This window comes from Oncorhynchus keta, unplaced genomic scaffold (assembly GCF_023373465.1).
Source record: "Oncorhynchus keta strain PuntledgeMale-10-30-2019 unplaced genomic scaffold, Oket_V2 Un_scaffold_20464_pilon_pilon, whole genome shotgun sequence".
Taxonomy (NCBI): domain Eukaryota; kingdom Metazoa; phylum Chordata; class Actinopteri; order Salmoniformes; family Salmonidae; genus Oncorhynchus; species Oncorhynchus keta.
Window position 1 is genome coordinate 496,936 of NW_026290858.1, and position 26,788 is coordinate 523,723.

Genomic DNA, 26,788 nt, shown 5'->3' on the forward strand with positions numbered 1-26,788 from the left:
GGGTTATAGACCTAACCAATACAACTACATATAGGGGTTATAGACCTAACCAACACAACTACATATAGGGGTTATAGACCTAACCAATACAACTACATATAGGGGTTATAGACCTAACCAACATATAGGGGTTATAGACCTAACCAACACAACTACATATAGGGGTTATAGACCTAACCAACATATAGGGGTTATAGACCTAACCAACACAACTACATATAGGGGTTATAGACCTAACCAATACAACTACATATAGGGGTTATAGACCTAACCAACATATAGGGGTTATAGACCTAACCAACATATAGGGGTTATAGACCTAACCAACACAACTACATATAGGGGATATAGACCTAACCAACACAACAACATATAGGGGTTATAGACCTAACCAACACAACTACATATAGGGGTTATAGACCTAACCAATACAACTACATATAGGGGTTATAGACCTAACCAATACAACTACATATAGGGGTTATAGACCTAACCAACACAACTACATATAGGGGTTATAGACCTAACCAATACAACTACATATAGGGGTTATAGACCTTACCAACACAACTACATATAGGGGTTATAGACCTAACCAACACAACTACATATAGGGGATATAGACCTAACCAACATATAGGGGTTATAGACCTAACCAACACAACTACATATAGGGGATATAGACCTAACCAACACAACTACATATAGGGGTTATAGACCTAACCAACATATAGGGGTTATAGACCTAACCAATACAACTACATATAGGGGTTATAGACCTAACCAATACAACTACATATAGGGGATATAGACCTAACCAACATATAGGGGTTATAGACCTAACCAACATATAGGGGTTATAGACCTAACCAACATATAGGGGTTATAGACCTAACCAATACAACTACATATAGGGGTTATAGACCTAACCAATACAACTACATATAGGGGTTATAGACCTAACCAATACAACTACATATAGGGGTTATAGACCTAACCAACACAACTACATATAGGGGTTATAGACCTAACCAACACAACTACATATAGTGGTTATAGACCTAACCAATACAACTACATATAGGGGTTATAGACCTAACCAATACAACTACATATAGGGGTTATAGACCTAACCAACATATAGGGGTTATAGACCTAACCAACACAACTACATATAGGGGTTATAGACCTAACCAACACTACTACATATAGGGGTTATAGACCTAACCAACATATAGGGGTTATAGACCAACCAACATATAGGGGTTATAGACCTAACCAACATATAGGGGTTATAGACCTAACCAACATATAGGGGTTATAGACCTAACCAATACAACTACATATAGGGTTATAGACCTAACCAACACAACTACATATAGGGGTTATAGACCTAACCAACATATAGGGGTTATAGACCTAACCAACACAACTACATATAGGGGTTATAGACCTAACCAACATATAGGGGTTATAGACCTAACCAATACAACTACATATAGGGGTTATAGACCTAACCAACATATAGGGGTTATAGACCTAACCAACATATAGGGGTTATAGACCTAACCAATACAACTACATATAGGGGTTATAGACCTAACCAACAAATAGGGGTTATAGACCTAACCAACACAACTACATATAGGGGTTATAGACCTAACCAATACAACTACATATAGGGGATATAGACCTAACCAATACAACTACATATAGGGGTTATAGACCTAACCAACATATAGGGGTTATAGACCTAACCAACATATAGGGGTTATAGACCTAACCAATACAACTACATATAGGGGTTATAGACCTAACCAATACAACTACATATAGGGGTTATAGACCTAACCAACACAACTACATATAGGGGTTATAGACCTAACCAACATAACTACATATAGGGGTTATAGACCTAACCAATACAACTACATATAGGGGTTATAGACCTAACCAACACAACTACATATAGGGTTATAGACCTAACCAATACAACTACATATAGGGGTTATAGACCTAACCAATACAACTACATATAGGGGTTATAGACCTAACCAATACAACTACATATAGGGGTTATAGACCTAACCAATACAACTACATATAGGGGTTATAGACCTAACCAATACAACTACATATAGGGGTTATAGACCTAACCAACACAACTACATATAGGGGTTATAGACCTAACCAATACAACTACATATAGGGGTTATAGACCTAACCAACATATAGGGGATATAGACCTAACCAACATATAGGGGTTATAGACCTAACCAATACAACTACATATAGGGGTTATAGACCTAACCAACACAACTACATATAGGGGTTATAGACCTAACCAACACAACTACATATAGGGGTTATAGACCTAACCAATACAACTACATATAGGGGTTATAGACCTAACCAATACAACTACATATAGGGGTTATAGACCTAACCAACACAACTACATATAGGGGTTATAGACCTAACCAACACAACTACATATAGGGGTTATAGACCTAACCAACATATAGGGGTTATAGACCTAACCAACATATAGGGGTTATAGACCTAACCAACATATAGGGGTTATAGACCTAACCAACACAACTACATATAGGGGATATAGACCTAACCAACACAACTACATATAGGGGTTATAGACCTAACCAATACAACTACATATAGGGGTTATAGACCTAACCAACACAACTACATATAGGGGTTATAGACCTAACCAATACAACTACATATAGGGGTTATAGACCTAACCAACATATAGGGGTTATAGACCTAACCAACACAACTACATATAGGGGTTATAGACCTAACCAACACAACTACATATAGGGGTTATAGACCTAACCAACATATAGGGGTTATAGACCTAACCAACATATAGGGGTTATAGACCTAACCAATACAACTACATATAGGGGTTATAGACCTAACCAACACAACTACATATAGGGGTTATAGACCTAACCAACATATAGGGGTTATAGACCTAACCAATACAACTACATATAGGGGTTATAGACCTAACCAACACAACTACATATAGGGGTTATAGACCTAACCAATACAACTACATATAGGGGTTATAGACCTTACCAATACAACTACATATAGGGGTTATAGACCTAACCAACACAACTACATATAGGGGATATAGACCTAACCAACATATAGGGGTTATAGACCTAACCAACACAACTACATATAGGGGATATAGACCTAACCAATACAACTACATATAGGGGTTATAGACCTAACCAACATATAGGGGTTATAGACCTAACCAATACAACTACATATAGGGGTTATAGACCTAACCAACATATAGGGGTTATAGACCTAACCAATACAACTACATATAGGGGTTATAGACCTAACCAATACAACTACATATAGGGGTTATAGACCTAACCAACACAACTACATATAGGGGTTATAGACCTAACCAACACAACTACATATAGGGGTTATAGACCTAACCAATACAACTACATATAGGGGATATAGACCTAACCAATACAACTACATATAGGGGTTATAGACCTAACCAATACAACTACATATAGGGGTTATAGACCTAACCAACACAACTACATATAGGGTTATAGACCTAACCAACACAACTACATATAGGGGTTATAGACCTAACCAACACAACTACATATAGGGGTTATAGACCTAACCAACACAACTACATATAGGGGTTATAGACCTAACCAACATATAGGGGTTATAGACCTAACCAATACAACTACATATAGGGGTTATAGACCTAACCAACACAACTACATATAGGGGTTATAGACCTAACCAACACAACTACATATAGGGGTTATAGACCTAACCAACATATAGGGGTTATAGACCTAACCAATACAACTACATATAGGGTTATAGACCTAACCAATACAACTACATATAGGGGTTATAGACCTAACCAACATATAGGGGTTATAGACCTAACCAATACAACTACATATAGGGGTTATAGACCTAACCAATACAACTACATATAGGGGTTATAGACCTAACCAATACAACTACATATAGGGGTTATAGACCTAACCAACACAACTACATATAGGGATATAGACCTAACCAATACAACTACATATAGGGGTTATAGACCTAACCAATACAACTACATATAGGGGTTATAGACCTAACCAACACAACTACATATAGGGGTTATAGACCTAACCAACACAACTACATATAGGGGTTATAGACCTAACCAATACAACTACATATAGGGGTTATAGACCTAACCAACACAACTACATATAGGGGATATAGACCTAACCAACATATAGGGGTTATAGACCTAACCAACATATAGGGGTTATAGACCTAACCAACATATAGGGGTTATAGACCTAACCAACATATAGGGGTTATAGACCTAACCAATACAACTACATATAGGGGATATAGACCTAACCAACACAACTACATATAGGGGATATAGACCTAACCAACATATAGGGGTTATAGACCTAACCAACACAACTACATATAGGGGTTATAGACCTAACCAACATATAGGGGTTATAGACCTAACCAACATATAGGGGTTATAGACCTAACCAACATATAGGGGTTATAGACCTAACCAACATATAGGGGTTATAGACCTAACCAACACAACTACATATAGGGGTTATAGACCTAACCAACACAACTTGAGGACAGGACCTAACAGGACCTAACATAAGGACAGGACCTAACATGAGGACAGGACCTAACATAAGGACAGGACCTAACATAAGGACAGGACCTAACATAAGGACAGGACCTAACATAAGGACAGGACCTAACATGAGGACAGGACCTAACATGAGGACAGGACCTAACATGAGGACAGGACCTAACATAAGGACAGGACCTAACATGAGGACAGGACCTAACATGAGGACAGGACCTAACATGAGGACAGGACCTAACATGAGGACAGGACCTAACATGAGGACAGGACCTAACATAAGGACAGGACCTAACAGGACCTAACATGAGGACAGGACCTAACATGAGGACAGGACCTAACATAAGGACAGGACCTAACAGGACCTAACATGAGGACAGGACCTAACAGGACCTAACATGAGGACAGGACCTAACATAAGGACAGGACCTAACAGGACCTAACATGAGCACAGGACCTAACATGAGGACAGGACCTAACATGAGGACAGGACCTAACATGAGGACAGGACCTAACATGAGGGCAGGACCTAACATGAGGACAGGACCTAACATGAGGACAGGACCTAACATGAGGGCATGACCTAACATGAGGACAGGACGTAACATGAGGACAGGACCTAACATGAGGACAGGACCTAACATAAGGACAGGACCTAACAGGACCTAACATGAGGACAGGACCTAACATGAGGACAGGACCTAACATAAGGACAGGACCTAACAGGACCTAACATAAGGACAGGACCTAACATGAGGACAGGACCCAACATGAGGACAGGACCTAACATGAGGACAGGACCTAACATGAGGACAGGACCTAACATAAGGACAGGACCTAACAGGACCTAACATGAGGACAGGACCTAACATGAGGACAGGACCTAACATGAGGGCAGGACCTAACATAAGGACAGGACCTAACAGGACCTAACATGAGGACAGGACCTAACATGAGGACAGGACCTAACATGAGGACAGGACCTAACATGAGGACAGGACCTAACATGAGGACAGGACCTAACATGAGGACAGGACCTAACATGAGGACAGGACCTAACATAAGGACAGGACCTAACATGAGGACAGGACCTAACATGAGGACAGGACCTAACATGAGGACAGGACCTAACATGAGGACAGGACCTAACATGAGGACAGGACCTAACATGAGGACAGGACCTAACATGAGGACAGGACCTAACATGAGGACAACTCAAGAGTTATTCTGTTTTTCTGAAATAGACCATTGAATAATACACATTTTCTTCAGACTAAAATAAACAATGGATTTATTGTGATGGTGTAGGTAGACTATATTACATGGATTTATTGTGATGGTGTAGACTATATTACATGGATTTATTGTGATGGTGTAGGTAGACTATATTACATGGATTTATTGTGATGGTGTAGGTAGACTATATTACATGGATTTATTGTGATGGTGTAGACTATATTACATGGATTTATTGTGATGGTGTAGGTAGACTATATTACATGGATTTATTGTGATGGTGTAGACTATATTACATGGATTTATTGTGAAGGTGTAGGTAGGCTATATTACATGGATTTATTGTGATGGTGTAGACTATATTACATGGATTTATTGTGATGGTGTAGGTAGACTATATTACATGGATTTATTGTGATGGTGTAGGTAGACTATATTACATGGATTTATTGTGATGGTGTAGACTATATTACATGGATTTATTGTGATGGTGTAGACTATATTACATGGATTTATTGTGATGGTGTAGACTATATTACATGGATTTATTGTGATGGTGTAGACTATATTACATGGATTTATTGTGAAGGTGTAGACTATATTACATGGATTTATTGTGATGGTGTAGACTATATTACATGGATTTATTGTGAAGGTGTAGACTATATTACATGGATTTATTAGACTTTTTAAAATGTAGATGTTCTAAAGGACTGCATCAGGGGCCTGTGGGCTGTGTGGAAGCCAGGATGTTCTAAAGGACTGCATCAGGGGCCTGTGGGCTGTGTGGAAGCCAGGATGTTCTAAAGGACTGCATCAGTGGCCTGTGGGCTGTGTGGAAGCCAGGATGTCCCAAAGGACTGCATCAGGGGCCCGTGGGCTGTGTGGAAGCCAGGATGTTCTAAAGGACTGCATCAGGGGCCTGTGGGCTGTGTGGAAGCCAGGATGTTCTAAAGGACTGCATCAGGGGCCTGTGGGCTGTGTGGAAGCCAGGATGTCCCAAAGGACTGCATCAGGGGCCTGTGGGCTGTGTGGAAGCCAGGATGTTCTAAAGGACTGCATCAGGGGCCTGTGGGCTGTGTGGAAGCCAGGATGTCCCAAAGGACTGCATCAGGGGCCTGTGGGCTGTGTGGAAGCCAGGAGATGATACGTGTGTTAATTAACGGTCAGTTACCGCGAGACCGACGGTTATTTGCGTGACAATCAACGGCTGATGAAATTTAAATTTTTATTTTGTAACCAACTAGGAGGTCACGTCTCACCAGTTACAGTAGCTGGTTGACAGGAGACTGATTAATTACTTGTTCAGGAGATGTCTGCTTGTTCTCGATTTTTGAAAGGCAAGAACCACCTGTATGTAGCCTGTTGTGGGTTTAGACAAGGGTTAACTTCCTCCGGCTTGAAACCTAAATTGACGTAAATAACATTATATTTCCATGTAGAGCTGTCATACTGGCCTTGAACAGAGCAGAGCAGAGACACATTTCTCCTTTTCACTTTGTGTACTTCCTCTTTTTCATCATGGCCATATAACAGGCTGCAGTCAATATCTGTGGATGAAGAGTGTGTGGAGCTGTCTGCCTGTGAAGAGAGTGTGGAGCTGTCTGCCTGTGAAGAGAGTGTGGAGCTGTCTGCCTGTGAAGAGAGTGTGGAGCTATCTGCCTGTGAAGAGAGTGTGGAGCTATCTGCCTGTGAAGAGAGTGTGGAGCTATCTGCCTGTGAAGAGAGTGTGGAGCTGTCTGCCTGTGAAGAGAGTGTGGAGCTGTCTGCCTGTGAAGAGAGTGTGGAGCTATCTGCCTGTGAAGAGAGTGTGGAGCTGTCTGCCTGTGAAGAGAGTGTTCTGTGTGGAGCTGTCTGCCTGTGAAGAGAGTGTTCTGTGTGGAGCTGTCTGCCTGTGAAGAGAGTGTGGAGCTGTCTGCCTGTGAAGAGAGTGTGGAGCTGCCTGCCTGTGAAGAGAGTGTTCTGTGTGGAGCTGTCTGCCTGTGAAGAGAGTGTTCTGTGTGGAGCTGTCTGCCTGTGAAGAGAGTGTTCTGTGTGGAGCTGTCTGCCTGTGAAGAGAGTGTGGAGCTGCCTGCCTGTGAAGAGTGTGTTCTGTGTGGAGCTGTCTGCCTGTGAAGAGTGTCTTCTGTGTGGAGCTGTCTGCCTGTGAAGAGTGTCTTCTGTGTGGAGCTGTCTGCCTGTGAAGAGAGTGTTCTGTGTGGAGCTGTCTGCCTGTGAAGAGAGTGTGGAACTGTCTGCCTGTGAAGAGAGTGTTCTGTGTGGAACTGTCTGCCTGTGAAGAGAGTGTTCTGTGTGGAACTGTCTGCCTGTGAAGAGAGTGTTGTGTGTGGAACTGTCTGCCTGTGAAGAGAGTGTTCTGTGTGGAACTGTCTGCCTGTGAAGAGAGTGTTCTGTGTGGAGCTGTCTGCCTGTGAAGAGAGTGTGGAGCTGCCTGCCTGTGAAGAGTGTGTTCTGTGTGGAGCTGTCTGCCTGTGAAGAGTGTCTTCTGTGTGGAGCTGTCTGCCTGTGAAGAGTGTCTTCTGTGTGGAGCTGTCTGCCTGTGAAGAGAGTGTTCTGTGTGGAGCTGTCTGCCTGTGAAGAGAGTGTGGAACTGTCTGCCTGTGAAGAGAGTGTTCTGTGTGGAACTGTCTGCCTGTGAAGAGAGTGTTCTGTGTGGAACTGTCTGCCTGTGAAGAGAGTGTTGTGTGTGGAACTGTCTGCCTGTGAAGAGAGTGTTCTGTGTGGAACTGTCTGCCTGTGAAGAGAGTGTTCTGTGTGGAACTGTCTGCCTGTGAAGAGTATGTGGAGCTGTCTGCCTGTGAAGAGAGTGTTCTGTGTGGAACTGTCTGCCTGTGAAGAGAGTGTTCTGTGTCGAACTGTCTGCCTGTGAAGAGAGTGTTCTGTGTGGAACTGTCTGCCTGTGAAGAGAGTGTTCTGTGTCGAACTGTCTGCCTGTGAAGAGAGTGTTCTGTGTGGAACTGTCTGCCTGTGAAGAGAGTGTTCTGTGTGGAACTGTCTGCCTGTGAAGAGTGTGTGGAGCTGTCTGCCTGTGAAGAGAGTGTTCTGTGTGGAACTGTCTGCCTGTGAAGAGAGTGTTCTGTGTGGACCTGTCTGCCTGTGAAGAGAGTGTGGAGCTGTCTGCCTGTGAAGAGAGTGTTCTGTGTGGAACTGTCTGCCTGTGAAGAGAGTGTTCTGTGTGGAACTGTCTGCCTGTGAAGAGAGTGTTCTGTGTGGAACTGTCTGCCTGTGAAGAGAGTGTTCTGTGTGGACCTGTCTGCCTGTGAAGAGAGTGTTCTGTGTGGAACTGTCTGCCTGTGAAGAGAGTGTTCTGTGTGGACCTGTCTGCCTGTGAAGAGAGTGTTCTGTGAACTGTCTGCCTTTAATATGTTACAGTTCCTTCTGTGTTTAACTGATTGTGTTTTCCCCCATCCATCAGTGACATTGTCATTACACCTCGTGTTTAATTGATTGTGTTTTCAGCAGCGGTAACGTTAATAACTCCACCCTCTTCTCCGTGACACCTCCCTTGTCGTTGTTGGTTACGTGTTTGTTTACCTTGTTGTTTTCTGTTTACACCAGGAGGTGCAGAAGGCGGCGTCTCTCTTCTCCCTCTACACCGAGCTCATCTCCATTATCCCCTCTCTGGCCGTCACCTTCATCCTCGTTGCCTACAGCGATCAGGGCGGACGCAAGATCACCATCATCCTGCCTCTGATTGGTTCTCTGTTCTACGTGCTGTCCTTCCTGGCAGTCTCCTTCTTCGAGCTTAACCTCTACCTCCTCATCGTCTCGTCGTTCGTCAGCGCCCTGTTCGGGGGCTCGGGGACGTTCCTGGGTGGCTGTTTCTCCTACATCACTGACCTGTGTGAGGACGGACAGCAGAAGACCCTGCGTATGGCCGGGATAGACATGGTGATCGGCCTGCTGTCTGGAGTGGCCTCTCTCTCTACGGGATACTTCCTCCGAGCAGCAGGCTTCAACTGGCCCTTCTTCACCTCTGCTCTGTTCCTGTGTTTCAACCTGCTCTATGCTGTCTTCATCCTGGAGGAGACGCTCCAACGACCCCTGGACGCCCCCCTGGACGGCTCCCTGCGTCGCACCGCCATGCATCAGCTGGCCTACGGGGCCTACCAACTGTTTGCAGGGGCCAGCAGGAGGCGTAACGTCCTTCTGATGCTTCTCCTGCTCCTCTTCGGCTCCTTCTCCTTCGCCAACATGGGCGGGCACTCCATGATCACACTGTACGAGCTCAACCAGCCGCTGTGCTGGAGCGAGATCCTAATTGGCTACGGCTCTGCGCTGTCCATGACGATGTTCCTAACCAGCTTCGTGGGTGTGACGGTGTTCTCTCGCTGCGGCATGCCCAACATCGTCATCATTCTCATAGGGATACTGAGTGTCATGGCGGGTATGACCCTGGTGGCCTTCGCCAAGACCACGCTCATGATGTTCCTGGGTAAGGAATAAGGAGGGTATTCACATGGTAACATGGTCAGGAATAAGGAGGGTATTCACATGGTCAGGAATAAGGAGGGTATTCACATGGTCAGGGAGAAGGAGGGTATTCACATGGTAACATGGTCAGGAATAAGGAGGGTATTCACATGGTCAGGAATAAGGAGGGTATGAACATGGTCAGGAATAAGGAGGATATTAACATGGTCAGGAATAAGGAGGGTATTCACATGGTCAGGAATAAGGAGGGTATTCACATGGTCAGGGAGAAGGAGGGTATTCACATAGTCAGGAATAAGGAGGGTATTAACATGGTCAGGAATAAGGAGGGTATTAACATGGTCAGGAATAAGGAGGGTATTCACATGGTCAGGAATAAGGAGGGTATTAACATGGTCAGGAATAAGGAGGGTATTAACATGGTCAGGAATAAGGAGGGTATTCACATGGTCAGGAATAAGGAGGGTATTAACATGGTCAGGAATAAGGAGGGTATTAACATGGTCAGGAATAAGGAGGGTATTCACATGGTCAGGAATAAGGAGGGTATTAACATGGTCAGGAATAAGGAGGGTATTAACATGGTCAGGAATAAGGAGGGTATTCACATGGTCAGGAATAAGGAGGGTATGAACATGGTCAGGAATAAGGAGGGTATTAACATGGTCAGGAATAAGGAGGGTATTCACATGGTCAGGGAGAAGGAGGGTATTCACATAGTCAGGAATAAGGAGGGTATTAACATGGTCAGGAATAAGGAGGGTATTAACATGGTCAGGAATAAGGAGGGTATTCACATGGTCAGGAATAAGGAGGGTATTAACATGGTCAGGAATAAGGAGGGTATTAACATGGTCAGGAATAAGGAGGGTATTCACATGGTCAGGAATAAGGAGGGTATTAACATGGTCAGGAATAAGGAGGGTATTAACATGGTCAGGAATAAGGAGGGTATTCACATGGTCAGGAATAAGGAGGGTATTAACATGGTCAGGAATAAGGAGGGTATTAACATGGTCAGGAATAAGGAGGGTATTCACATGGTAACATGGTCAGGAATAAGGAGGGTATTCACATGGTAACATGGTCAGGAATAAGGAGGGTATTCACATGGTCAGGAATAAGGAGGGTATTCACATGGTAACATGGTCAGGAATAAGGAGGGTATTCACATGGCCAGGAATAAGGAGGGTATTCACATGGTCAGGAATAAGGAGGGTATTCACATGGCCAGGAATAAGGAGGGTATTCACATGGTAACATGGTCAGGAATAAGGAGGGTATTCACATGGTAACATGGTCAGGAATAAGGAGGGTATTCACATGGTAACATGGTCAGGAATAAGGAGGGTATTCACATGGTAACATGGTCAGGAATAAGGAGGGTATTCACATGGTAACATGGTCAGGAATAAGGAGGGTATTCACATGGTAACATGGTCAGGAATAAGGAGGGTATTCACATGGTAACATGGTCAGGAATAAGGAGGGTATTCACATGGTAACATGGTCAGGAATAAGGAGGTATTCACATGGTAACATGGTCAGGAATAAGGAGGGTATTCACATGGTAACATGGTCAGGAATAAGGAGGGTATTCACATGGTAACATGGTCAGGAATAAGGAAGGTATTCACATGGTAACATGGTCAGGAATAAGGAGGGTATTCACATGGTAACATGGTCAGGAATAAGGAGGGTATTCACATGGTAACATGGTCAGGAATAAGGAGGGTATTCACATGGTAACATGGTCAGGAATAAGGAGGATATTCACATGGTAACATGGTCAGGAATAAGGAGGATATTCACATGGTAACATTCTATCCTCTGAGAGGTGTCTGGGTTCCAGCTCTGCTTGACCCAATTCTGGTTGGTGCACTCATTATGTTTTTTGACAGTTCATGGGTCTACTGGGGATGTCTTCTATGGTAGGGGTCGTTCCCCTGGGACTATAATTGATGTGACCTACTGGGGATGAGGTCTTCTATGGTAGGGTTTGTTCTCCTGGGACTATAATTGATGTGACCTACTGGGGATGAGGTCTTCTATGGTAGGGTTCGTTCCCCTGGGATTATAATTGATGTGACCTACTGGGGATGAGGTCTTCTATGGTAGGGTTCGTTCCCCTGGGACTATAATTGATGTGGCTGTTCCAGCGCTGGCTGCTCGCAATGCGCTTGGATGGGAACAGACCCTCTGGCCGGCCAGTGGCCTCGGACCCTCCTATACATGTTTCCGGACAGTAGTTCTGGTTCAGCCCACGTTGGAAGGATTGCCGGGAGGGATTACCGTTGACTCTTGTGGCTCCCCAGTGACACAGCAGCGTTGATTCGTGGGGATCTTTTGCCTTTTAGGCAGTGACGCGTGGCTTCTCCCATTGGCAGGGACCCGTTGACCCACTTTGCAGGGACCCGTTGTCCCAGGCGCACGGGCAGGTTTGGCACACGAGGCCAGATATTTGGTTCCTATCCGCTTGGCCACTGACAGGGACAATCTAATGGCTGGAGGTTTACCTCTGAATGTTATTGCTACCATTCTATCTGCAGGGCTCCCTCAATCCCTCCAGTTTGCAGGGCTCCCTCAATCCCTCCAGTCTGCAGGGCTCCCTCAATCCCTCCAGTTTGCAGGGCTCCCTCCATCCCTCCAGTTTACAGGGCTCCCTCAATCCCACCAGTTTACAGGGCTCCCTCAATCCCTCCAGTTTGCAGGGCTCCCCCAATACCACCAGTCTGCAGGGCTCCCTCAATCCCTCCAGTCTACAGGGCTCCCTCAATCCCTCCAGTCTACAGGGCTCCCTCAATCCCTCCAGTCTACAGGGCTCCCTCAATCCCTCCAGTCTACAGGGCTCCCTCAATCCCTCCAGTCTGCAGGGCTCCCTCAATCCCTCCAGTTTGCAGGGCTCCCCCAATCCCACCAGTCTGCAGGGCTCCCTCAATCCCTCCAGTCTACAGGGCTGCCTCAATCCCTCCAGTCTGCAGGGCTCCCTCAATCCCTCCAGTTTGCAGGGCTCCCTCAATCCCTCCAGTTTGCAGGGCTCGCCCAATCCCACCAGTCTGCAGGGCTCCCTCAATCCCTCCAGTTTGCAGGGCTCCCTCAATCCCTCCAGTCTGCAGGGCTCCCTCAATCCCTCCAGTTTGCAGGGCTCCCTCCATCCCTCCAGTTTACAGGGCTCCCTCAATCCCACCAGTTTACAGGGCTCCCTCAATCCCTCCAGTTTGCAGGGCTCCCCCAATCCCACCAGTCTGCAGGGCTCCCTCAATCCCTCCAGTCTACAGGGCTCCCTCAATCCCTCCAGTCTACAGGGCTCCCTCAATCCCTCCAGTCTACAGGGCTCCCTCAATCCCACCAGTTTACAGGGCTCCCTCAATCCCTCCAGTTTGCAGGGCTCCCCCAATCCCACCAGTCTGCAGGGCTCCCTCAATCCCTCCAGTCTACAGGGCTCCCTCAATCCCTCCAGTCTACAGGGCTCCCTCAATCCCTCCAGTCTACAGGGCTCCCTCAATCCCTCCAGTCTACAGGGCTCCCCCATTCCCACCAGTCTGCAGGGCTCCCTCAATCCCACCAGTCTACAGGGCTCCCTCAATCCCTCCAGTCTACAGGGCTCCCTCAATCCCTCCAGTCTACAGGGCTCCCTCAATCCCACCAGTTTACAGGTCTCCCTCAATCCCTCCAGTTTGCAGGGCTCCCCAATCCCACCAGTCTGCAGGGCTCCCTCAATCCCTCCAGTCTACAGGGCTCCCTCAATCCCTCCAGTCTACAGGGCTCCCTCAATCCCTCCAGTCTACAGGGCTCCCTCATTCCCACCAGTCTGCAGGGCTCCCTCAATCCCTCCAGTCTACAGGGCTCCCTCAATCCCTCCAGTCTGCAGGGCTCCCTCAATCCCTCCAGTCTACAGGGCTCCCTCAATCCCTCCAGTCTGCAGGGCTCCCTCAATCCCTCCAGTCTACAGGGCTCCCTCAATCCCTCCAGTCTGCAGGGCTCCCTCAATCCCTCCAGTCTACAGGGCTCCCTCAATCCCACCAGTCTACAGGGCTCCCTCAATCCCTCCAGTCTACAGGGCACCCTCAATCCCTCCAGTCTACAGGGCTCCCTCAATCCCACCAGTTTACATGGCTCCCTCAATCCCTCCAGTTTGCAGGGCTCCCCCAATCCCACCAGTCTGCAGGGCTCCCTCAATCCCTCCAGTCTACAGGGCTCCCTCAATCCCTCCAGTCTACAGGGCTCCCTCAATCCCTCCAGTCTACAGGGCTCCCTCATTCCCACCAGTCTGCAGGGCTCCCTCAATCCCTCCAGTCTACAGGGCTCCCTCAATCCCTCCAGTCTGCAGGGCTCCCTCAATCCCTCCAGTCTACAGGGCTCCCTCAATCCCTCCAGTCTACAGGGCTCCCTCAATCCCTCCAGTCTGCAGGGCTCCCTAAATCCCTCAGTCTACAGGGCTCCCTCAATCCCACCAGTCTGCAGGGCTCCCTCAATCCCTCCAGTCTGCAGGGCTCCCTCAATCCCTCCAGTCTGCAGGGCTCCCTCAATCCCTCCAGTCTACAGGGCTCCCTCAATCCCACCAGTCTACAGGGCTCCCTCAATCCCTCCAGTCTGCAGGGCTCCCTCAATCCCACCCTGAGGTGGCCATATAGGTGCCAAGATAAAGGACTCCATTTTGTTTTTACTGGAGTTTATCAAGCAGGGACGCACATTCACCACGTTAAAAGGGTACCTGGCTGCGATCTCAGCATGTTATGGTAGAATTGACGCGCGGGGGGGGGGGGTTCCTGAAAGGTGTACCTCTTCTCAGGCCGGTTTCTAGAACCTATTGCGCCCACGTGGGTCTTGGTGCTGGTTTTGGAGGCACTGTGTGCAGCCACCTTTTGAGCCTCTGGAGTCAGTGGATCTGAAGATCCTCCTCCTACAGAACCTCCCTGCTCATGGCTTTGGGCTCGGCTAAACCCGTTGGAGACCTCAACACGTTGCCTGGACACCCTTCTTGTAAGCCATGGCTAAGCAGTGTCTCTCCCATTGGATTGTGGAGGCCATCTCCCTGCCACATCGCAGCGCGGCGTTGGGGGTTACATAGCGGTGAACCAGCCAGGGGTCTGACAGTGTCTTGGGCGTTGTTTAATGGGTTGACTATGGGAGATATTTTTGCTGTGGAGAGTTGGACATCACCACACACTGGTGTGAGGTTTTATTGGTTGGATGGTACAGCTGCTGGTATAACACACAGGGTGATGATACAGGGGAGGGGCTCACAGTATAGTCTACAAGGTGATGAGACAGGGGGGAGGGCTCCCAGTATAGTCTACAGGGTGATGATGAGACGGGGGAGGGCTCCCAGTATAGTCTACAGGGGAGGTCTCCCAGTATAGTCTACAGGGTGATGAGACAGGGGAGGGCTCCCAGTATAGTCTACAGGGGAGGTCTCCCAGTATAGTCTACAGGGTGATGAGACAGGGGAGGTCTCCCAGTATAGTCTACAGGGTGATGATGAGACAGGGGAAGGGCTCCCAGTATAGTCTACAGGGTGATGAGACAAGGGAGGGGCTCCCAGTATAGTCTACAGGGTGATGAGACAGGGGAGGGTCTACCAGTATAGTCTACAGGGTGATGAGACAGGGGAGGGCTCCCAGTATAGTCTACAGGGTGATGAGACAGGGGAGGGCTCCCAGTATAGTCTACAGGGTGATGATGAGACAGGGGAGGGCTCCCAGTATAGTCTACAGGGTGATGAGACAGGGGAGGGGCTCCCAGTATAGTCTACAGGGTGATGATGAGACAGGGAGGCTCCCAGTATAGTCTACAGGGTGATGAGACAGGGGAGGGCTCCCAGTATAGTCTACAGGGGAGGTCTCCCAGTATAGTCTACAGGGTGATGAGACAGGGGAGGGCTCCCAGTATAGTCTACAGGGTGATGATGAGACAGGGGAGGGGCTCCCAGTATAGTCTACAGGGTGATGATGAGACAGGGGAGGGGCTCCCAGTATAGTCTACAGGGTGATGAGACAGGGGAGGGCTCCCAGTATAGTCTACAGGGTGATGAGACAGGGGAGGTCTCCCAGTATAGTCTACAGGGTGATGAGACAACGGAGGGCTCCCAGTATAGTCTACAGGGTGATGAGGCAGGGGAGGGCTCCCAGTATAGTCTACAAGGTGATGAGACAGGGGAGGGCTCCCAGTATAGTCTACAGGGTGATGAGACAGGGGGGAGGGCTCCCAGTATAGTCTACAGGGTGATGATGAGACGGGGTAGGGGCTCCCAGTATAGTCTACAGGGTGATGAGACAGGGGAGGGCTCCCAGTATAGTCTACAGGGTGATGATGGGGCAACCAGGAAGGCTAGTTGAGAACAAGTTCTCATTTACAACTGCGGCCTGGCCAAGATAAAACAAAGCAGTGAGACACCAACAACAACACAGAGTTACACATGGAATAAACAACCATACAGTAAAATAAAGTCTATAAACAATGTGTGCAAATGGCGTGAGGAGGTCAGGCAATAAATAGGCCATAGTAGAGAAGTAATTACAATTTAGCAGATTAACACTGGAGTGATAGATGAGCAGATGATGATGAGCAGATGATGGTGTGCAAAAAGAGTAGCAGAGTAAATAAAAACAATATGGGGATGAGGTAGGTAGATTGGGTGGGCTATTTACATACAGATGGACTATGTTCAGCTGCAGCGATCGGTTTGCTGCTCAGATAGCTGATGTTTAAAGTTGGTGAGGGATATAAAAGTCTCCAGCTTCAGCGATTTTTGAAATTCGTTCCAGTCACAGGCAGCAGAGTACTGGAACGACAGGTGGCCAAAGTAGGAATTGGCTTTGGGGATGACCAGTGAGATATACCTGCTGGAGCGCGTGCTACGGGTGGGTGCTGCTATGGTGACGAGTGAGCTGAGATAAGGCGGGGCTTTACCTAGCAAAGACTTATAGATGACCTGGAGCCAGTGGGTTTGGCAACGAGTATGTAGCGAGGGCCAGCCAACGAGAGTTTACAGGTCGCAGTGGTGGGTAGAATATGGGCTTTGGTGACAAAACGGATGGCACTGTGACTGCATCCAATTTGCTGAGTAGAGTATTGGGGCCTATTTTGTAAATGACATCGCCGAAGTCAAGAATTGTTAGGATAGTCAGTTTTACGAGGGTATGTTTGGCGGTGTGAGTGAAAGAGGCTTTGTTGCGAAATAGGAAGTCGATTCTAGATTTAATTTTTGATTGGCGATGTTTAATGTGAGTCTGGAAGGAAAGTTTACAGTCTAACCAGACACCTAGGTATTTGTAGTTGTCCACATATTCTAAGTCAGAACCGTCCAGAGTGTTGATGCTGGAATGATGGGCAGGTGTGGGCAGCGATCGGTTAAAGAGCATGCATTTAGTTTTACTAGCGTTTCAGAGCAGTTGGAGGCCACGGAAGGAGAGTTGTATGGCATTGAAGCTCATCTGGAGGTTTATTAGCACAGTGTCCAAAGAAGGGGCCAGATGTATACAGAATGGTGTCGTCTGCATAGAGGTGGATCAAGGAATCACCCGCAGCGAGAACAACATCGTTGATGTATACAGAGAAAAGTGTCGGCCCGAGAATTGAACCCTGTGGTACCCCCATAGAGACTGCCAGAGGTCCGGACAACAGGCCCTCCGATTTGACACACTGAACTGAATGAAGTGCAGCCTGAATTTGATTGGACGATTTACTTGGCAACGTTCCGAGGAGGTTTTATTTGACTATGAAATCTGGTACAATGAAAACGTTAAGAAGACACATTCAGATGTACATTACATCATAATACAACGAGCCACTAGATTTCAATTATCTTTGTAATACATGGATTACCACAAAGGTTTAGCCAACATTTCAGACAATCAGGTCTCTATCTAAGCTCCTTTCCAAAAAGGGACAACACTGTTGCCAAAGAAATGTATAGGAAATATTACAAAAATGAACAATATGTTTGAGCAACAACAAAACAATCATACATGGGATATGAAAAGTCAAAAACTAACAAGCAACGATTCCAGAATGACAATCTGTCATGTTTGTTCTCCTCAGTCAGGCTTCCAATGCTTCTGGCCATCATGCCATTCCCCGTGCTGAGATCCATGATGTCGAAGATCGTGTCAAAGACCGAGCAGGGTGAGTTTTAGTTCACTTTCTTTGACTAAACTAATGCTTTAAAACACGACCGCAATCCGTTAATAAAATCATTGAGAATTAAACACACAGATTTATTTAGACTTATTTCCATGGCTTTGTGTTTATTATGGATCCCCATTAGTTCCTGTCAAGGCAGCAGCTACTCTTCCTGGGGTTTATTATGGATCCCCATTAGTTCCTGCCAAGGCAGCAGCTACTCTTCCTGGGGTTTATTATGGATCCCCATTAGTTCCTGTCAAGACAGCAGCTACTCTTCCTGGGGTTTATTATGGATCCCCATTAGTTCCTGTCAAGGCAGCAGCTACTCTTCCTGGGGTTTATTATGGATCCCCATTAGTTCCTGTCAAGGCAGCAGCTACTCTTCCTGGGGTTTATTATGGATCCCCATTAGTTCCTGTCAAGGCAGCAGCTACTCTTCCTGGGGTTTATTATGGATCCCCATTAGTTCCTGTCAAGGCAGCAGCTACTCTTCCTGGGGTTTATTATGGATCCCCATTAGTTCCTGTCAAGGCAGCAGCTACTCTTCCTGGGGTTTATTATGGATCCCCATTAGTTCCTGTCAAGGCAGCAGCTACTCTTCCTGGGGTTTATTATGGATCCCCATTAGTTCCTGTCAAGGCAGCAGCTACTCTTCCTGGGGTTTATTATGGATCCCCATTAGTTCCTGCCAAGGCAGCAGCTACTCTCACTGGGGTTTATTATGGATCCCCATTAGTTCCTGCCAAGGCAGCAGCTACTCTTACTGGGGGGCAAAATTAAGATCAGTTATATCCTTTCAAAAAGGCATTACAGATTTCACAACACACTGGGTTTATTATGGATCCCCTCCACCACTACCACATATCTACAGTACTAAATCCACGTTTATATGTTATGTTGTCATGTGTCTGCACCTGTGTTTGTGCATTCCTGAGCCGTGGTTAGTTTAAACAGAGAACGTTCTTCACAGAGGGGTTTCTGACCAGAGAGCCATGTCTGAAGTGCTCTGCCAAGGTCAGCAGCTACACGGACACTGAGGAAACGATGTGGAATGGAAAGCAACTCTTCTGTCCCGGACCTAGATAACAGGAGTTGTGCCCTGCTCTTTCTGTCTCAACCTTAGGCTCAGTGTTGTCATATAACTGTCTCAACGTTAGGCATTGAAGTGTTGTCATGGAGACTGTCTCAACGTTAGGCTGAAGTGTTGTCATGGAGACTCTTTCTGTCTCAACCATATCTGAAGTGTTGTCTGGAACTCCTGTCTCAACGTTAGGCTGAAGTGTTGTCATGGAGACTCTTTCTGTCTCACCTTAGGCTGTGTTGTCATGGAGACTCTTTCTGTCTCAACGTTAGGCTGAAGTGTTGTCAGAGACTCTTTCTGTCTCAACCTTAGGCTGAAGTGTTGTCATGGAGACTCTTTCTGTCTCAACCTTAGGCTGAAGTGTTGTCATGGAGACTCTTTCTGTCTCAACCTTAGGCTGAAGTGTTGTCATGGAGACTCTTTCTGTCTCAACCTTAGGCTGAAGTGTTGTCATGGAGACTCTTTCTGTCTCAACCTTAGGCTGAAGTGTTGTCATGGAGACTCTTTCTGTCTCAACGTTAGGTTGAAGTGTTGTCATGGAGACTCTTTCTGTCTCAACCTTAGGCTGAAGTGTTGTCATGGAGACTCTTTCTGTCTCAACCTTAGGCTGAAGTGTTGTCATGGAGACTCTTTCTGTCTCAACGTTAGGTTGAAGTGTTGTCATGGAGACTCTTTCTGTCTCAACCTTAGGCTGAAGTGTTGTCATGGAGACTCTTTCTGTCTCAACGTTAGGTTGAAGTGTTGTCATGGAGACTCTTTCTGTCTCAACGTTAGGCTGAAGTGTTGTCATGGAGACTCTTTCAGTCTCAACCTTAGGCTGAAGTGTTGTCATGGAGACTCTTTCTGTCTCAACCTTAGGCTGAAGTGTTGTCATGGAGACTCTTTCTGTCTCAACCTTAGGCTGAAGTGTTGTCATGGAGACTCTTTCTGTCTCAACCTTAGGCTGAAGTGTTGTCATGGAGACTCTTTCTGTCTCAACCTTAGGCTGAAGTGTTGTCATGGAGACTCTTTCTGTCTCAACCTTAGGCTGAAGTGTTGTCATGGAGACTCTTTCTGTCTCAACCTTAGGCTGAAGTGTTGTCATGGAGACTCTTTCTGTCTCAACCTTAGGCTGAAGTGTTGTCATGGAGACTCTTTCTGTCTCAACGTTAGGTTGAAGTGTTGTCATGGAGACTCTTTCTGTCTCAACCTTAGGCTGAAGTGTTGTCATGGAGACTCTTTCTGTCTCAACCTTAGGCTGAAGTGTTGTCATGGAGACTCTTTCTGTCTCAACGTTAGGTTGAAGTGTTGTCATGGAGACTCTTTCTGTCTCAACCTTAGGCTGAAGTGTTGTCATGGAGACTCTTTCTGTCTCAACGTTAGGTTGAAGTGTTGTCATGGAGACTCTTTCTGTCTCAACCTTAGGCTGAAGTGTTGTCATGGAGACTCTTTCTGTCTCAACCTTAGGCTGAAGTGTTGTCATGGAGACTCTTTCTGTCTCAACGTTAGGTTGAAGTGTTGTCATGGAGACCCTTTCTGTCTCAACGTTAGGTTGAAGTGTTGTCATGGAGACTGTCTCAACGTTAGGTTGAAGTGTTGTCATGGAGACTGTCTCAATGTTAGGGTGAAGTGTTGTCATGGAGACTGTCTCAACGTTAGGTTGAAGTGTTGTCATGGAGACTGTCTCAACGTTAGGTTGAAGTGTTGTCATTGAGACTGTCTCAACCTTAGGCTGAAGTGTTGTCATGGAGACTCTTTCTGTCTTAACCTTAGGTTGAAGTGTTGTCATGGAGACTCTTTCTGTCTCAACCTTAGGCTGAAGTGTCGACATGTAGGAACGTACTTTTTCAGCACTTCCGCGGGGGCAGTGATGCTTAACTTTAACTTTGACTTTGAACCAATTTACCTGACAGTGTATTCTCTCTCGTGTGTGTGTGTGTGTGTGTGTGTGTGTGTGTGTGTGTGTGTGTGTGTGTGTGTGTGTGTGTGTGTGTGTGTGTGTGTGTGTGTGTGTGTGTGTGTGTGTGTGTGTGTGTGTGTGTGTGTGTGTGTGTGTGTGTGTGTAGGAGCGTTGTTTGCGTGCTTGGCGTGCCTGGACAGTGTGAACAACAGTGTGGCGATAGCTGTGTTCAGTAGTCTCTACGCTGCCACGGTAACCTGGTACCCTGGATTCTGCTTCCTGTTGTCTGCTGGACTCTGTGTCATCCCCTTGGTCCTGCTAGTGTGAGTATTACATGCTACTAATAATATACATCTACTAATATACTTCCTACTACGACAAATCTACTACTACTACTACTAATATACTACTATTACTACTAATATACGACGACTACTACTACTACTAATATACTACTACTACTACTAATATATAATAATACTATATAATACTACTACTACTACTAATATACTACTAATAATAATAATAATATACTACTGATATAATACTACTACTACTAATATAATAATACTACTACTAATATACTACTACTACTACTAATATTCTAATACTACTACTAATATAACTACTCATATACTACTACTACTAATAATAATATACTATTACTAATATACGACTACTACTACTACTAATATACTACTAATAATAATACAAATACTATACTACTACTACTAATATACTACTACTAATAATAATAATATACTACTAATAATAATATACTACTACTACTACTAATATACTACTACTAATATACTACCACTACTACTGCCACAATGGGGGCCTGTGGAGCAGTGACCCGGGGGGGGTGTTTAAGTGCTTTGCTCAAGGGCGCAACGGTGGCAACATCCTCTAGGATTTTGAACCCTACTGTTGCCAGTTCACTTCCCGACAGATTTCTCCTCATCAGACCCAATATTTTAAAGTGGCATCCCAGCATTTGCTGGCTCACATCTCTAACAACTAGGCTTCCTTCTGCCCCATGATGTTACTCAGCCAACCACATGAATACACACTCAGTGACTCCTGTCAGCTTTCCTTTCCTTATCAAGGGCTGGCTGTTGTTGTGAATCTGGTTGCAAAGGTAGTTCTTCGTAGGCGTTTCATTGGATCAGTGTTATGATGCTGTTGGTCTGGTTACGGTTGTGGCGAGATGGAGTAGGCCTACAGCGCCATCTAGTGGTCGAGTCGGGGACAACAGTTGACAACTGTAGCATTATAGCTAAGCCGAACCCTTTTCATAACCTTAACCTCGCTCTCATGAGCTGCCACGCTGGCTCTCCCATCCTGCTGGCTCTCCCATCCTGCTGGCTCTCCCATCCTGCTGGCGCTCCCATCCTGCTGGCGCTCCCATCCTGCCGCGCTGGCTCTCCCATCCTGCTGGCTCTCCCATCCTGCCGGCTCTCCCATCCTGCCACTCTGGCTCTCCCATCCTGCCACGCTGGCTCTCCCATCCTGCTGGCTCTCCCGTCCTGCCACGCTGGCTCTCCCATCCTGCTGGCTCTCCCATCCTGCCATGCTGGCTCTCCCATCCTGCTGGCTCTCCCATTCTGCTGGCTCTCCCATCCTGCCACGCTGGTTCTCCCATCCTGCTGGCTCTCCCGTCCTGCCTCGCTGGCTCTCCCATCCCTGCCACGCTGGCTCTCCCATCCTGCTGGCTCTCCCATCCTGCTGGCTCTCCCATCCTGCCAAGCTGGCTCTCCCATCCTGCTGGCTCTCCCATCCTGCTGGCTCTCCCATCCTGCCACGCTGGCTCTCCCATCCTGCTGGCTCTCCCATCCTGCCACGCTGGCTCTCCCATCCTGCTGGCTCTCCCATCCTGCTGGCTCTCCCATCCTGCCACGCTGGTTCTCCCATCCTGCTGGCTCTCCCGTCCTGCCTTGCTGGCTCTCCCATCCTGCTGGCTCTCCCATCCTGCTGGCTCTCCCATCCTGCCATCCTGCTGGCTCTCCCATCCTGCTGGCTCTCCCATCCTGCTGGCTCTCCTATCCTGCCACTCTGGCTCTCCCATCCTGCTGGCTCTCCCATCCTGCTGGCTCTCCCATCCTGCCACGCTGGCTCTCCCATCCTGCTGGCTCTCCCATCCTGCTGGCTCTCCCATCCTGCCACGCTGGCTCTCCCATCCTGCTGGCTCTCCCATCCTGCTGGCTCTCCCATCCTGCCACGCTGGTTCTCCCATCCTGCTGGCTCTCCCCGTCCTGCCTTGCTGGCTCTCCCATCCTGCTGGCTCTCCCATCCTGCTGGCTCTCCCATCCTGCCATCCTGCTGGCTCTCCCATCCTGCTGGCTCTCCCATCCTGCTGGCTCTCCCATCCTGCCACGCTGGCTCTCCCATCCTGCTGGCTCTCCCATCCTGCTGGCTCTCCCATCCTGCCACGCTGGTTCTCCCATCCTGCTGGCTCTCCCGTCCTGCCTTGCTGGCTCTCCCATCCTGCTGGCTCTCCCATCCTGCTGGCTCTCCCATCCTGCCACGCTGGCTCTCCCATCCTGCTGGCTCTCCCATCCTGCTGGCTCTCCCTATCCTGCCACTCTGGCTCTCCCATCCTGCTGGCTCTCCTATCCTGCCACTCTGGCTCTCCCATCCTGCTGGCTCTCCCATCCTGCTGGCTCTCCTATCCTGCCACTCTGGCTCTCCCATCCTGCTGGCTCTCCCATCCTGCTGGCTCTCCCATCCTGCTGGCTCTCCTATCCTGCCACTCTGGCTCTCCCATCCTGCTGGCTCTCCCATCCTGCTGGCTCTCCCATCCTGCTGGCTCTCCCATCCTGCCGCGTAAACAAACCAACAGGCTCTCTGGCTGTCTGGAACCGCTCCTGACTCCCCTTGTGTGCATCTCTAACTTCCCTCCTTGTCTCCTTTCTTTCATCTGCACTGAATTAAAAGCCCCGGAAAGGTGAAAACGACAAACTGTATTCCACAGGAATCTGCCGTTCACCTGTCCTCTTCTATAATGCCAGACTCTGTGCAGGTCAAGGATGTAGTGAGAGACTGAGGCAGGTTCTGCTGGACTCTCCCATCCTCTCTCTCTCTCCCATCCTGCTCTCTCCCATCCTCTCTCAGTCTCTGGCTCTCCTCTCCCTGTCTCTCCTCTCTCTCCCTGTCTCTCTCTCTCTCTCTCTCTGTCTCTCTCCCTGTCTCTCTCTCTCTCTCCTGTCTCTCTCTGTCTCTCCCTCCTCTCTCTCCCATCCTCAGTCTCTCCATCCTCTCTCTCTCCTGCTCTCTCTCTCTCTCTCTCTCTCCATCTCTCAGTCTCGCTCTGGCTCTCCCATCCTGCTGGCTCTCTCTCCTCCCTGTCCCTCCTCTGCTCTCCCTCTCTCTCTCTCTCCATCTCTCAGTCTCCCTCCTGCCACTCTGTCTCTCTCTCTCTCATCTCTGGCTCTCATCTCCAGTCTCGCTCTCTCTCCTGTCCTCTCTCTCTCCTCCTGCTGGCTCTCCCTCTGTCTCTCTGCTCTCTCCCATCCTCTCTCTCTCTCTGGCTCTCCTCCTCTCTCTCCCCTCTCTCTGGCTCTCTCTCTCTCTCTCTCTCCCTGCTCTCTCTCTCAATCTCTGTCAATCTCTCCGTCTCGCTGTCTATCTCCCTGTCTCCTCTCTGTCTCTCTCCCTGTCTCCTCTGTCTCCTCTCTGTCTCTCTCCCTGTCTCTCTCTGTCTCTCCCTGTATTCTCTCTGAATCTCTCTCTCTCTCTCTCTCTCTCAATCTCTCAGTCTCCCTGCAGGTCTCTCTGAGAGACTCAGGTTCTCTCTCTCTCTCTCAATCTCTGTCAATCTCTCCGTCTCGCTCTCTATCTCCCTGTCTCTCTCTGTCTCTCTCCCTGTCTCTCTCTGTCCCTCTCTCTGTCTCTCTCCCTGTCTCTCTCTCTCTCCCCTGTCTCTCTCTGTCTCTCTCTCTCTCTCTCTCAATCTCTCAGTCTCCCTCTCTCTCTCTGTCTCTCTCTCTCTCTCTCTCTCTCTCTCAATCTCTCAGTCTCGCTCTCTCTCCCTGTCTCTCTCTCTCTCTCCCTGTCTCTCTCTGTCTCTCTCTCTCTCTCTCTCTCTCTCTCTCTCCCTCTCTCTCTCTCTGTCTCTCTCTCTGTCTCTCTCCCTGTCTCTCTCTCAATCTCTGTCAATCTCTCCGTCTCGCTCTCTCTCCCTGTCTCTCTCCACATATCTCCCTGTCTCCCCTCTCGCTCTCTGTCAATCTCACCGTCTCACTCTCTCCCTGTCTCTTTCCCTCTCTCTGGCTCCTCTTGCTCTTTCTGTGACCTACAGGATTGTGGGGCTGCTGGGGGTGGATGAAAGTAAGGAGGCAGAGGTCCTCATCCCAGAAGAGGAAGGCCTGGCCGGAGACGATGACCCTCTCCTCACCTGAGGCTGGTGAGGCAAGACTAGAAACCTTGGCCTGGTGCTCTTTGATTTGTTCTCTTCCTCTTCCTCTTCTCTTCTCTCTCTCTCTCTGTGGGGTCTGTTCTGGCACCTACTGTAGATCTATACTTAATCTGTGTTTTGGAAAATTTGCCCATGGTGGCATGTGGTTGGACAAACAGAGCTGGACTCTTAAACCAATCAGCAGTCTAGGACTCTAGGAGATCGATTACCTCAGTTTGAATTGTTCTGATATGAAGTCAGATTTTAATTAAATAGTGAACGGATGTTTCTAGAAGGCTTCAGTAACATAATATCAGAGCTCCTTCAATCTGGTCACATATATATTATTCATAGACATGTTATATTTCTGCCAGCCATAATAATAACCTATGTCTATGATCAATGCAGTCATTCCAATGCATCTTTTTATGTACAGGGTGACAGGTAGCGGTTGGGCCAGTAACCAAAAGGTCCTTGGTTCAAATCATCGAGCCGGCAAGGTGGAAAAATCGAATGTCGAATGTGTCCTTGAGGTTGCTCTGAAAAAGAGAGTCCGCTAAAGTGAACTTTTGTTTGTTGGGCGTCGGAATCACAGGTGTTGCTTTTGGTTTGATTTCCCGTAGCCTCTTTTTCTCAGCGTCAATTTCTCTGTGAAGTAAAGGCCGCGTTTTAATTAAATACAATTCTTCTGATCTTCTGATCTCTCACGGTGGAATACTTAGTCGCTGTTATGATTCTATTATTCACGTTGTTATGATTCTATTACGATGATTCTATTATTCACGTTGTTATGACGATGATTCTATTATTCACGTTGTTATGACGATGATTCAATTATTCACGTTGTTATGACGATGATTCAATTATTCACGTTGTTATGACGACGATTCTATTATTCACGTTGTTGCAACAAAAAAAATGGGA

The 26,788-nt window shown here is 47.4% G+C and overlaps 1 protein-coding gene across 1 annotated transcript in view; it reads left to right on the top strand.

Annotated features, from left to right (window-relative positions):
* LOC118380008 (solute carrier family 46 member 3-like) overlaps positions 1-26,586 on the top strand; it is a 50,203-nt gene extending 23,617 nt beyond the window's left edge. Inside the window, exons 3-7 of the mRNA XM_052515074.1 lie at positions 9,506-10,382; positions 18,425-18,508; positions 21,635-21,791; positions 25,769-25,873; positions 26,301-26,586. Of these exons, the coding sequence (XP_052371034.1) occupies positions 9,506-10,382; positions 18,425-18,508; positions 21,635-21,791; positions 25,769-25,868 (1,218 nt within the window). The 3' untranslated portion in view covers positions 25,869-25,873; positions 26,301-26,586. The remainder of the gene's footprint in view (positions 1-9,505; positions 10,383-18,424; positions 18,509-21,634; positions 21,792-25,768; positions 25,874-26,300) is intronic.
* The last annotated feature ends 202 nt before the right edge of the window (positions 26,587-26,788 follow it).